Source organism: Sinocyclocheilus anshuiensis, unplaced genomic scaffold (genome assembly GCF_001515605.1).
Source record: "Sinocyclocheilus anshuiensis isolate Anshui unplaced genomic scaffold, SAMN03320099.WGS_v1.1 scaffold1500, whole genome shotgun sequence".
In the NCBI taxonomy this organism is placed as follows: Eukaryota; Metazoa; Chordata; class Actinopteri; order Cypriniformes; family Cyprinidae; genus Sinocyclocheilus; species Sinocyclocheilus anshuiensis.
The window spans coordinates 1,201,802-1,212,804 of record NW_015537960.1 but is presented as its reverse complement, the minus strand read 5'-3'; the positions used below and the strand labels follow the sequence as shown (position 1 = coordinate 1,212,804).

At 37.0% G+C, this 11,003-nt stretch overlaps 1 protein-coding gene across 1 annotated transcript in view; it reads right to left on the bottom strand.

Moving 5' to 3' along the window:
• LOC107666893 (zinc metalloproteinase/disintegrin-like) overlaps positions 1 to 11,003 on the bottom strand; it is a 66,321-nt gene that overhangs the window by 39,321 nt on the left and 15,997 nt on the right. The window contains exon 2 of the mRNA XM_016458411.1: positions 3,884 to 3,987. Coding sequence (XP_016313897.1) covers positions 3,884 to 3,987 — 104 coding nt within the window. The remainder of the gene's footprint in view (positions 1 to 3,883; positions 3,988 to 11,003) is intronic.

Here is an 11,003-nt window from a genome sequence, read left to right as displayed (position 1 = left end):
CGACCGGTTACTTCCTGAGAACCGGCTCAAAAGAACGATTCGTTCAAGAACCGAACATCACTAATAGACAGCAAGAGAAAGCATATTTCCAGTTCTGAGTGGACTTTTGTACAGGATAAAATGAATACACCATTGTGTCGTAAGTCTGTGGCTGTCAGGATTAGTTTTATGTTTCAATTCTCTCTGACATTAATTCCCTTCACGCTCAGTAAGTCTGAAAATTCGGCAGATTTACTCCGAGGATCTGAGGGAAATGGATTTAAACCAGTCAGGCGTTGACAAAATACAGCAGAAATAAGCATGAATCATCTGTCTAACATGAAGAGCACCATGCAACATTGCATATGCATGCTAATACATGGCTACGACCATGACGCATACACACTGAGGTAGATGGTGAGAGAAAGTTAAGTATTTAGCACAAATTTGACCTAGAATATGGGCTGACCTTCATCCAAGTGATGGAAAAAAGAAAAGCTGATTAAACAAAAGCCAAAGGAAAATACATGGTTTCCCGTGGTAAAATCATTGTAACATATGTCAACTTGTGGCCTATTGCTTTATTGAATGCATGGACGTAGCATTCACAGTGTTAAACCGCATGGGATACATTGAGAGTTTGTGGGAGTGCATTTATAAATCTCTGATGAAAATACATTTAGGGGTTGATGCTCTTATGGATGTAACTTGGTTACAAAACCACAGCTAACAACTTTGACCTCCATAAATCCATAGTAAAGCAAACAAATGGAGCAAATTTAACACCCCTGTAAGGGTTCCTCAGAGACGTTTCAAAGTTAAATCACTGCAAGAGTGTAAAACAAGAGTGTCAAAGCAAGAAGTATGAAAGAACTTTGTGAAGCTCCCAGGGGTCTTCAAACGTGACTGGCATTGACTTTCATTGGCTTTCAGGTATTCATTTGCCCCCTGCTGGTCAAAGAGTCACTGAACAAATCAGTCAACTAATCTTTTTGGTCATAATCTCCATCACTAGTTCATAAATGTGCTGAAAAGGAACAAGAGAGACTTGCATTGCCGAATAATCACTGGTCTCCAATAATAACATTACCTCCCATCTCAATTTGATCAAAGACCACCTGGAGGATCCAAACAGCCATTGGTGCACTGGAGCAAAAGGAGCCGAAACAAAAGTTTAAAGTGTCAGTATCAATAATAAATGTCCCACAAAAACAAAACACAGTATTCCAGCTGAACAGCTTCATCCCAGGCTTGACATGTGGGGTTGGGAGTATTCAGGGATGTTCTTGCGCTGCTCCAGGAAACTTTACAGGAGAATGTCATTGTGTCAGGCAGTGCGCCTGTGCCAACTGGGTCATGAAGAAGCACAGTGATCTGAAAAACACATGTAAAGAGCCGTGGCACGGCAGGCAGAGCATGTGCTCAGTTTTTGATGATGTGAGTCCAGACTGCATTATGTCCTAATACATTTCCTCCACTATATTCCCAGAGTTACACCCTCCATTGTCTGTCCTATATATTAAAGGCAAAAGACCATAAATAAACTGCATGGAAATCTACAAGGGTTGAAAAAAAGAACTTATGCAATCTGGAATGACCAAGTTAAATGGAATAATTCACCTAATAATGACAGTACTGTCATCATTATTCATCCTCATGTTGTTTCAAAACATAGGCAGATACTTTTGCTTATAATTTTAACCCTATAAAGCCTACTGCCTCATAGTTGATACACAAATCCTAAGGCCTCTAAATTATCACCATAATCAAAACTTTGCTAGAAAGCTGTTGTACAAAATCTACTACATGCCATTTGTCATCTGATTAATAGGTTAGATTTTTTTTTTCCAAGTAAAAGGCCTTTTAGTGTAATTCTACAAACGTCCACTTACAGGTCGTGGTTGTTTTTGCTGTGAAATCTTTATTTACTTTTATCATGTAAACATAACTTTTATTTTGTCAGTAATATTTCAAGGTGAACACTTACTGGACTTAAGTAATGCAGGTTTACATGATTATCCATACATCATTTTTTAGAACAATCATGTTGAAATATGATCAAATATGATCATCAGGCTTTTGAGGAACGATTTTTTTCTCTCAATAATCATTGTAATGCATTGCATTAAATGTTTTGCCCCCAAAATAAAATAAAATAAATAAATACATACATACATATAAATTAAAAGTGATTCATAGAACCAAATGCACAACACACATGATTTTCAGATTTTCAGTGAATTATGATGAAAATTGCTGTCTGTTCCATAGAATATAGCACATGAAATACTTCTATGGCTATGGCACCCTACATTTCAATGCTAAATCTCCACGCACAGATCCCTGGGTGGCCCGATTTACTCTTTATGACTGTTGCTCATGGCAATACACATGTAAAATCTGTCTGTAAAACCTTTTTACAAACTCCAGTAAGAAAACAACAGACTCTGAGTAAATAAATGAAACAAATGGGCTTCGAAACAACCCTGCATGTCTTCATTCCACAAATTGGTTGAGAAATCTTTTTAATTAAGGACAAAAGCAACACATCCCCTCCGGGAACAATATTCCCTCACAGGCAGGTCTGTTCACCGCTTCCCAAAACATATCAAGAAGTTCAAAGTCACTCCTTCTTCAACCAGCATGTAATCAGAATCGGTACTGAGAACACAAATTAGAACTTTAAAGTCAACTAGGAATGGCATATGCAACACTTTTAACTTTCAAAGGCCAAGTACACACTGTAAAGTTTCAGGAGTGCCAACCGTATTTAAATACTTGAGTGAATGCCCTAAATTACAGTTTTGTGTGTGCACAGAACAGAACTCGCTCTTGAAACTGCAAAGATTGACACCATGGTAACCATAGCAACGGTATGCCATCTTGCACATTTGGTATCCGCAATTTGTGTTGTGTAATAAGTAATATTACAGCGACCAAACCCTTGTTATGTTCGGCGATTTTAACTAAACCACCGTTGACAGAGCTGTTGTGTTTTGTTTGTTTGGAAGTCAGCTTCACAGAGCCAGGGTTGCCAGGTCTGCATACAAAAGTAGCCCAATGACCATATCCCAAATATCAAAACTCAAAATATGCAATTCCCATACCTAAAGTACATATTTTACAGTCACTGTTATGCTATTTGAAAACCAATATCATTGTGATCATAAACACAACTCAAAGGCTCCTTACCAGTGGCTTAATTTCCTTCACAAAACTGAACATCTAGCAGAGTTTCATCATTGGTAGAATATAACATATTTTAGTACAAGCATTTCAGTCAAATGAAATTTATGGATTATGTCAAACCATTAACCCGCAGGGGGGGAGGGGAAATAACCCACAGCAACCATTTAAAAGTAGCCCAATTCCGCGAGAAAACAGCGGACTTGGCAACCCTGCGCAGTGTGTGCTCTTGAAACATGTCCACTTATTATAATTGAGGCTTATTGAGCGTCTTTGGCTTTGATGTTTGGGCTCGGCTCATGAAACGATACAGATTATGGAGTTAATAAAGTAGACAGATGCAGGTCACTATATTTTATTATGTGTCTTACTTCCAAGATAACACATTTGGATCTGAGCTTATTATGGGCTTGTTTTTTTGTTTTTTTTTGTTTTTTTTCCCCTAGCAAGATCTGGCAATACAAAAAGGGCAATACCCCTGTGATTTTTTTTTGCACCGCACAAATCGAAAAGACACAACTCTTTAAATACGGCATTAACAACTAATTGTCAATGGTTGTAGAATGCCGTTTTCTCTCCAGTAAATTGCTGAACTGTGTGTGTACACAACAGGACTAAGCACTAAAAGGTGAATTGACAACCGAATTTAGCTGCAGTGTGTATGTGGCCATGTTTCTGAGTGAAAAAAACTGTGAGCTTGATTTTACCAGTGACTTACCATCGACTTTATGAGACTAACTGGTCTCTGCTGTCCTCCGATGAGCAGGTGTGGTTCGATTATGTCATAATGCTCCAGCGTGTCGTGTTGATTCGGATAGGCAGCTGAAAGAAGGAAAAACAAGTAGCCTATGTGAAATCTCCACAATAACGCAAACCACTGATCTTTGGTCTAGACATTTCATTGACTGACGATATCACTAAAACACCGACTAAGCCTGCTGAGCATTACTTTTTTAAAATCACTCACAGATTGTCTTTCTTCAATCCATGCTATTTATAAATCTCTTTGGCGTTTGCATTCGTAGCCTGCTGAGGTGACGGCATGAACACAACATTGCTAATCGATGCTTTCAAACATCAGGTTTGCCCTGACAACAATCCCCCTGGAAACTGCATCTATTTCAGGTCTGATTCGATTTAGATCAGACCTCTATAATGACCTAATGAAGCTCTTTCTTGTGGCCTCGTCTGTCCCTATATGCTATAAAAGTGATATCATATGTACATATCATACATTCATATCTGTACAGTGCCGCGTATCTCAAGCAGATTCAGCTAAATTTCAGAGAAACCACAAGAAGAATTTAAATTAAAATGGTTATGTTGTGTTATATTAAAATTAAACGGCAAAATTAAATATATGCATGTAAACTGACATCACATTTCTCATTCAAAAGAAAATGCATCACTGATCTCTTAATTTCTCTCACACAATAGAGGTCTTTTTAAAATAGGTTTTGTTACTGCAAAACTGCATTATGAACTATAATAATACTGTATTTTTTTTCCATTCAGCATTAATTTACAATTTCTTTCCCATGTCAAAATGACATACAGTAAGTATATATATATATATATATATATATATACATACTGTATGTCATTTTGACATGGGAAAGAAATTGTAAATTAATGCTGAATGGAAAAAAAATACAGTATTATTATAGTTCATAATGCAGTTTTGCAGTAACAAAACCTATTTTAAAAAGACCTCTATTGTGTGAGAGAAATTAAGAGATCAGTGATGCATTTTCTTTTGAATGAGAAATGTGATGTCAGTTTACATGCATATATTTAATTTTGCCGTTTAATTTTAATATAACACAACATAACCATTTTAATTTAAATTCTTCTTGTGGTTTCTCTGAAATTTAGCTGAATCTGCTTGAGATACGCGGCACTGTACAGATATGAATGTATGATATGTACATATGATATCACTTTTATAATAAAATTAAAATAAAATAAAATGTTTCATTAATAATTAATAAACATATGTACATATATAATTGTATAATTTCTAAAATACATCTTATTTTATTTATTATTTATTTATAATTGCCATGGTTATTTTTGCTATGCCAGCACAGCAGCTCACTGCAGTATTTTGGACCAGAGCCTCTGGGTTTTTGACCAAGCATAAGCAAATGGTTTCCTCCCAGACAGTTTACCACAGAGACATCAACAATATAAACACATTTACACTCACTGAACTCACTGATTACAACACCACACACACACACACACACACACACACACACACACACATACACACATCAAGCATTTATCAAGAATGGCACCAGCAGTGCATTTCGTTAATCATGTATAAAAACACTTCATTATGCAGTGACAGCAAACTGTTAAGGGTGCAGTTTACAATACAAACTCACTGAACGTGCAGAAAACCATGCTAGCCCAAACAAAAGAGTTCACTAGCATCTACATGCAACCGCCTCACGTGATTCGTCTTCATTAAAGCTTAACTGAAACATCCTCTTTGCAATACACACACGTCTTCCTGTTTGGTTTATAATGCATGCAAGTGAGAAATTAAACGATTACAGTTGCAATCAACTATTGCAACTGAGGAAATGTGTTCATTTGCATTTTAAATAAACATGTTAAGGCACACATCCAACATGACAACTGTTTGTAAAGGTAACCACCAATTATATGCACCAGACTGGCCAGATTTGAAGGCAGATTTTAATGTAGATATGTAGATAGTTCACAAGGTTTTGGATGTCTTTAACATTTTTAACCTGTCTGACCCACAATCTCATTTCATAGACCTCAAATTCCCTCTGTTCTGTGCTCATGTCTCCCTTCGTCTCTCTCCTCGAGTGTGTGTGTGTGTGTGTGTGTGTGTGTTTTACGGTGAGCAGGTCTTCCTTTCAGACTGAGGCTGTAGATTAGTCAACTCAACTTTATGCCTGCTTTATATCTGATACTAGGGTTTCCCTCTCGCTGAACACACTGTGAAAAGAAACAGAGACTGTGGACAGATAACATTAGAGGTCGACTGATTAATCGGCGCTAGTTGATTGCAGGAACTATCTGCAAAAATCCATACCGATAGTTTTTCCGGGTTGCATCCTTTGCTGGATTGGCTGTGAATGTCTGCTGTCATTACGCCTGTTCAACACCTCAAGCTCGAGCTTCGCATCAGCTTTACGTCAGTGTAACTACTTTGTCACCGCAGATGCAGACTCGCCAGAGTATTCACACATCACAGCAGCGGCTCCAAAGCTACATATTTCTTTACAAAGACAACTATAAATTTGTTTTTAGAAGTTATAAACTTGAAAGTTTTAAAGTCTTGAAAGCTTGTTAACACGGGGATTCGCATGTAAATGGTAAACAACATAAACAAGTCAGATCATGTCGTTTCAGTCATACTTCGATATAGAACTTGCTGTTTATAGCGTTCTTTTTTAAAATACGCCATAATTTTCCCCAAACTGAATAATTAAAAACAAGTTTAAATGGGTAAATCTTTTCTATATATTTTTGATTCTTCATTTTCTTTTCTGACATACTCCAATTCATGTTAACATGCTGGACATGCTTATTCTGTGCATTTTTAGCACTTTAGCACTCACTCACAAAAAAGTTACTAAAAATAACACTAAAATATTTTATTGATATTATTTGATATTATTAAATATTATTTATAAGATTATGATTTATATGACTTATATATACATACATGAATTATGGTTCATATGTAAATTTATGTGTGTGCACCTGTATGTAAGGCTCAACAATTAGGAGAGTCACTCAGTCCCTTTCCTGCTTTTCCACGTTTGCATGTTTGTATTCATATGAATTTAAGTCAAAGAAACACAAAGTTTAGTGACTTCAGCTACACCAAACCACCCCATTACACGGCTTAGGCTGTATATCTAACGGCTGATGAAGAATTAGCCATAATTTCCATGGCAATAAATCTGATCCTAAATAATCAAGCCCAGAGCCTGACAGATCTGAATCCAACACCAGCGGCTCCTGAAAGTGGCCTAATGCCGGCAGAACGGCGGTTTTGAGGTTAGTTTGGGTGACGGAGCGGCCGGGTCTGCACTGACATCACCGTTTTACAACCGCGGCCGACGCACACATGGAATCGCCATCACGTTTGTAGCGGTTTCATTTCGGTGGGCCTTTGAAGACGCCGTACACCTCTACGAACGACAGTTGAGGGTGAATAGATGATATTGTTAGAGTGCTTTTAATGTTCACTTGTAAACGGAGTAACGGAGGGAGAACTGGAGCTCACGTGTGCCAAAAACAAGCGATATTTGTTCATTTTAGAAACTCTTGCTTGTGTGGTGGAGCAGTTTAAGAGAGTCAGTAAATTATAAAGTTATAGGAGATGTGGTGAGGGAGTGAGGCTCCAGCGCTTATTTACATGCTCAATAAAGCAGAGCGAGAAACTTTAGCTATTACACTCTTCACCCGCGCTGTTATTTATCCATCTGCAGTCGAGTCAATAAAGCGAGCGTGCGGTTGGGAGTGTCAATGTTATATGTGTTTGTTCTTTATTGGCTGATCTTTTGTACTGGGTTTGTGAGAGCAAATGACTGAATAATAAAGGTATAAAACTTTGAAGTGGTGGCTCAGAAATCGCGTGTCATCGCCAGATGCAAATAGAATCAATCCTTTTCTCAATATTTGAAGCACTGCGGCAAACATGCACACTGGGTTTGTGTGAATAAGTGACAGTTTTCTGCTTTGATCTGTGAAACACCATCAGAAACAATAAAATATCTCTATATAGATGCTCTAAAAGTCCACAGTGACTTAACATCATTTTTGAGGAAACTTCTGACTCCAGAATGTTCCTTGAGCAATAATATGTTTGTTTTTATAACCCTGGCTAGAAAAAAAAAACTAAACTGGTCTAAACCGGTCTTAACTAGTCTTCCAATCTGGTCAGGCTGAAATATTGATGGTTTTAAAGAGAATTTGGACACTTTTCAGGCAGGAAGATCAGCTAGACTTAAATAAATAAATAAAATACTTAATAAATTTGCTGCATATACAGTATATATACACACATATTAAAACATTTAATATGGCCTACATATTAAAAACGATATAAAATATGCTATACTGTAAATATGATATAAAAAAGTGGTTGTGTGAAGTATTTTACAAAAGTTTAAGGATTTAAGTTAATCTGTAAACATTAATTCATGTATGAAGTAAAAAATAAGCTAGTATTATAGTAAAAATGAATCAACCCATTAGCTGGGTTAAATAAACAACACAATTTGCTGAGTAAAATTAAGCCAAAATGTGTTCAGTCCTGCGTAAATCTTTTCTATATATTTTTGATTCTTCATTTTCTTTTCTGACATACTCCAATTCATGTTAACATGCTGGACATGCTTATTCTGTGCATTTTTAGCACTTTAGCACTCACTCACAAAAAAGTTACTAAAAATAACACTAAAATATTTTATTGATATTATTTGATATTATTAAATATTATTTATAAGATTATGATTTATATGACTTGTTATATTATTTATAAAAATACATTATACTTTTATTTATAATATACATAATTTTCATGGTTATTTTTTATAAATAAATAAACAAAAAATTAAGAAAAAAAAATATATAAATAGCCATGTTATATAATAACAACCCAATTTGCTGGGTAAAATTAACCCAACATGTGTTCTGTCCTATATTTACCCAGCCCTTGGGTTAAAAATAACCCAAATTGGGTTGTTTTTAACCCAGTGTTTTTAGAGTGTAGCAGACCAGTTTAAACTAGCCAAGACCATCTCAAAGAAGATTTCCCAGAATGCCTTCGTTGTTTCAAGTCAGCATCCATCAGATCTGGTGTTTCAATCTCAAGTTTTTTGAGCATTCTGTAGGTCTGGGAACTTCATGACGCCAAGATGCAACAAACAGCGTCTAATCTCCAGTGGGAGTCTGAAGTAAAGTTCACATGCAGCATCTTTGTCTGACATCTGGACCTGAGGGGATGTGAGGGAAAACATCTCCAAAAATTAATCATGCGTTTTTGGCCCACAACCACTTCAATATAACAACCACAAACCCCTTCTAAAGCCTCGGCAGTACAGCACGCGCAAACGCCCCCTATGCTCCTCCTGAACACCCAGCGGGCTGTTTTCTGTCTTACACAAGCCCTCGATATGACAGCCTGTGCAATATGAACCAATTCCTCACACTCTTTTTTCTTTCATTGCAAATAGAGCACCAAATATTTCATCCACCGCTTATAAAAGTCCCATTTTACTACGGAAACAAAAAAACACTGAATAAAACGAGGAAACAAAACGGAGGGGGATCACGAAGTAATACTGTTTCTTGGTCGGGTCTTCTGTCACGATACGCTGCCGGAAGGAACGAAGGAGCCGTGGATAAATGAAACTGTCATTTACTAAATCCAACACACAGAGTAAATCCACACTTGGGAGGGAAGGAAGACACACGTACACAACTGGTAGACCCGACAAACACAGACTGAACAGACTGGGGCTAAATACACAGGATAACAAGGGAACTGGGAGGAACACAGGTGAACAGAATGACTTAGACAGACAACAAGGACAGGGACAGGAACGACCAAATAAGGGCACATGAGGGAGAAACTGGGTCACGGGGAGCACATGGGGAGCACATGGGGAGCAAAACACAACAAAGACAGTCCAATTTCCTGACAATCACATTGTTTTTTAATATATACATTTTATAATATAAACATGATATTAAATAAACAAATAAATAATGTACTTTTCATTTGTGAAGCATTTTATTCACTGAATTATCCAAAAATATGCATGGCTTTTTAGATATCAAAATTATTATCTTAACAGAACTTCATTCCATGATAACTGTATTATATCCATCAAATTTAACTATATCATAACTATATAACTACATACATGATATACACTGTTGCTTATATAGAATTACTCATACCAAGTGAAAACATTTTGATTATACCGTCCACGATTAGTAGTCACTAAATTTGACAAGCTGCGTTTTGCTTGTTACTGTAACAGCATGCATAAACTTGGCCCAGCGGTCAGACCAGCACTAAACTAACACTAACCAGCAGAGCCATCTCAGTCTCAGGCCCAATGCAAGATTGGGTCTCACTCATAAATGTGCATTTAAGCCATGACAAGTATAAACTAGCCAGTAAATGATGGCTTTAGCTGGTCTTTCCAGGAAGGCTCCACTGTCCTCTACTGCAGTAAGTTGTTTTCCAGCATGCAACCTAACTATCCAGGTAAGCACTAATGGTTGTCTTTGAAAACACCTGCGGCTCAGTGACAGCATCTCTCTGTGAAAAAGCCACTCAGCATGATCACATCCCACTGCTGTACTGCATTTGATTAAATATGAAAAACACGGCCGCGGGCGACATGCTGATGAATCTCCACATGAACAAAGAGAAAAATAGAAGAAAGCTCAAACAGACGCTGTGTAGAAAATGCAGGCCACGGTCCAGATAGAGAGTGAGAGGAAGATGCAGAAAGAAAAAACACGGTTTGCGCTAGGGATGGGCGTATCGATCCAAAGTATCGATATATCAATACTGACGCGAGTATCGAAAGTATCGATACTCAAACAAACAATATCGATACTAAGGTGTGTTTTATTTACCAGTGATTTTGTTAATTCAACAAAAAAAAATAATAATAATAATGCGTACAATATGCATTGAATTGGACAAATAACCTTTGTTAGCGAGTAATTGTGTAGGATATAACTATTTTCCTGCTCATCTGAACACGCAAATGTTGCAAGACAGAACCAATCAATCACAGAGAGCATTCACTCACTTCTGACAG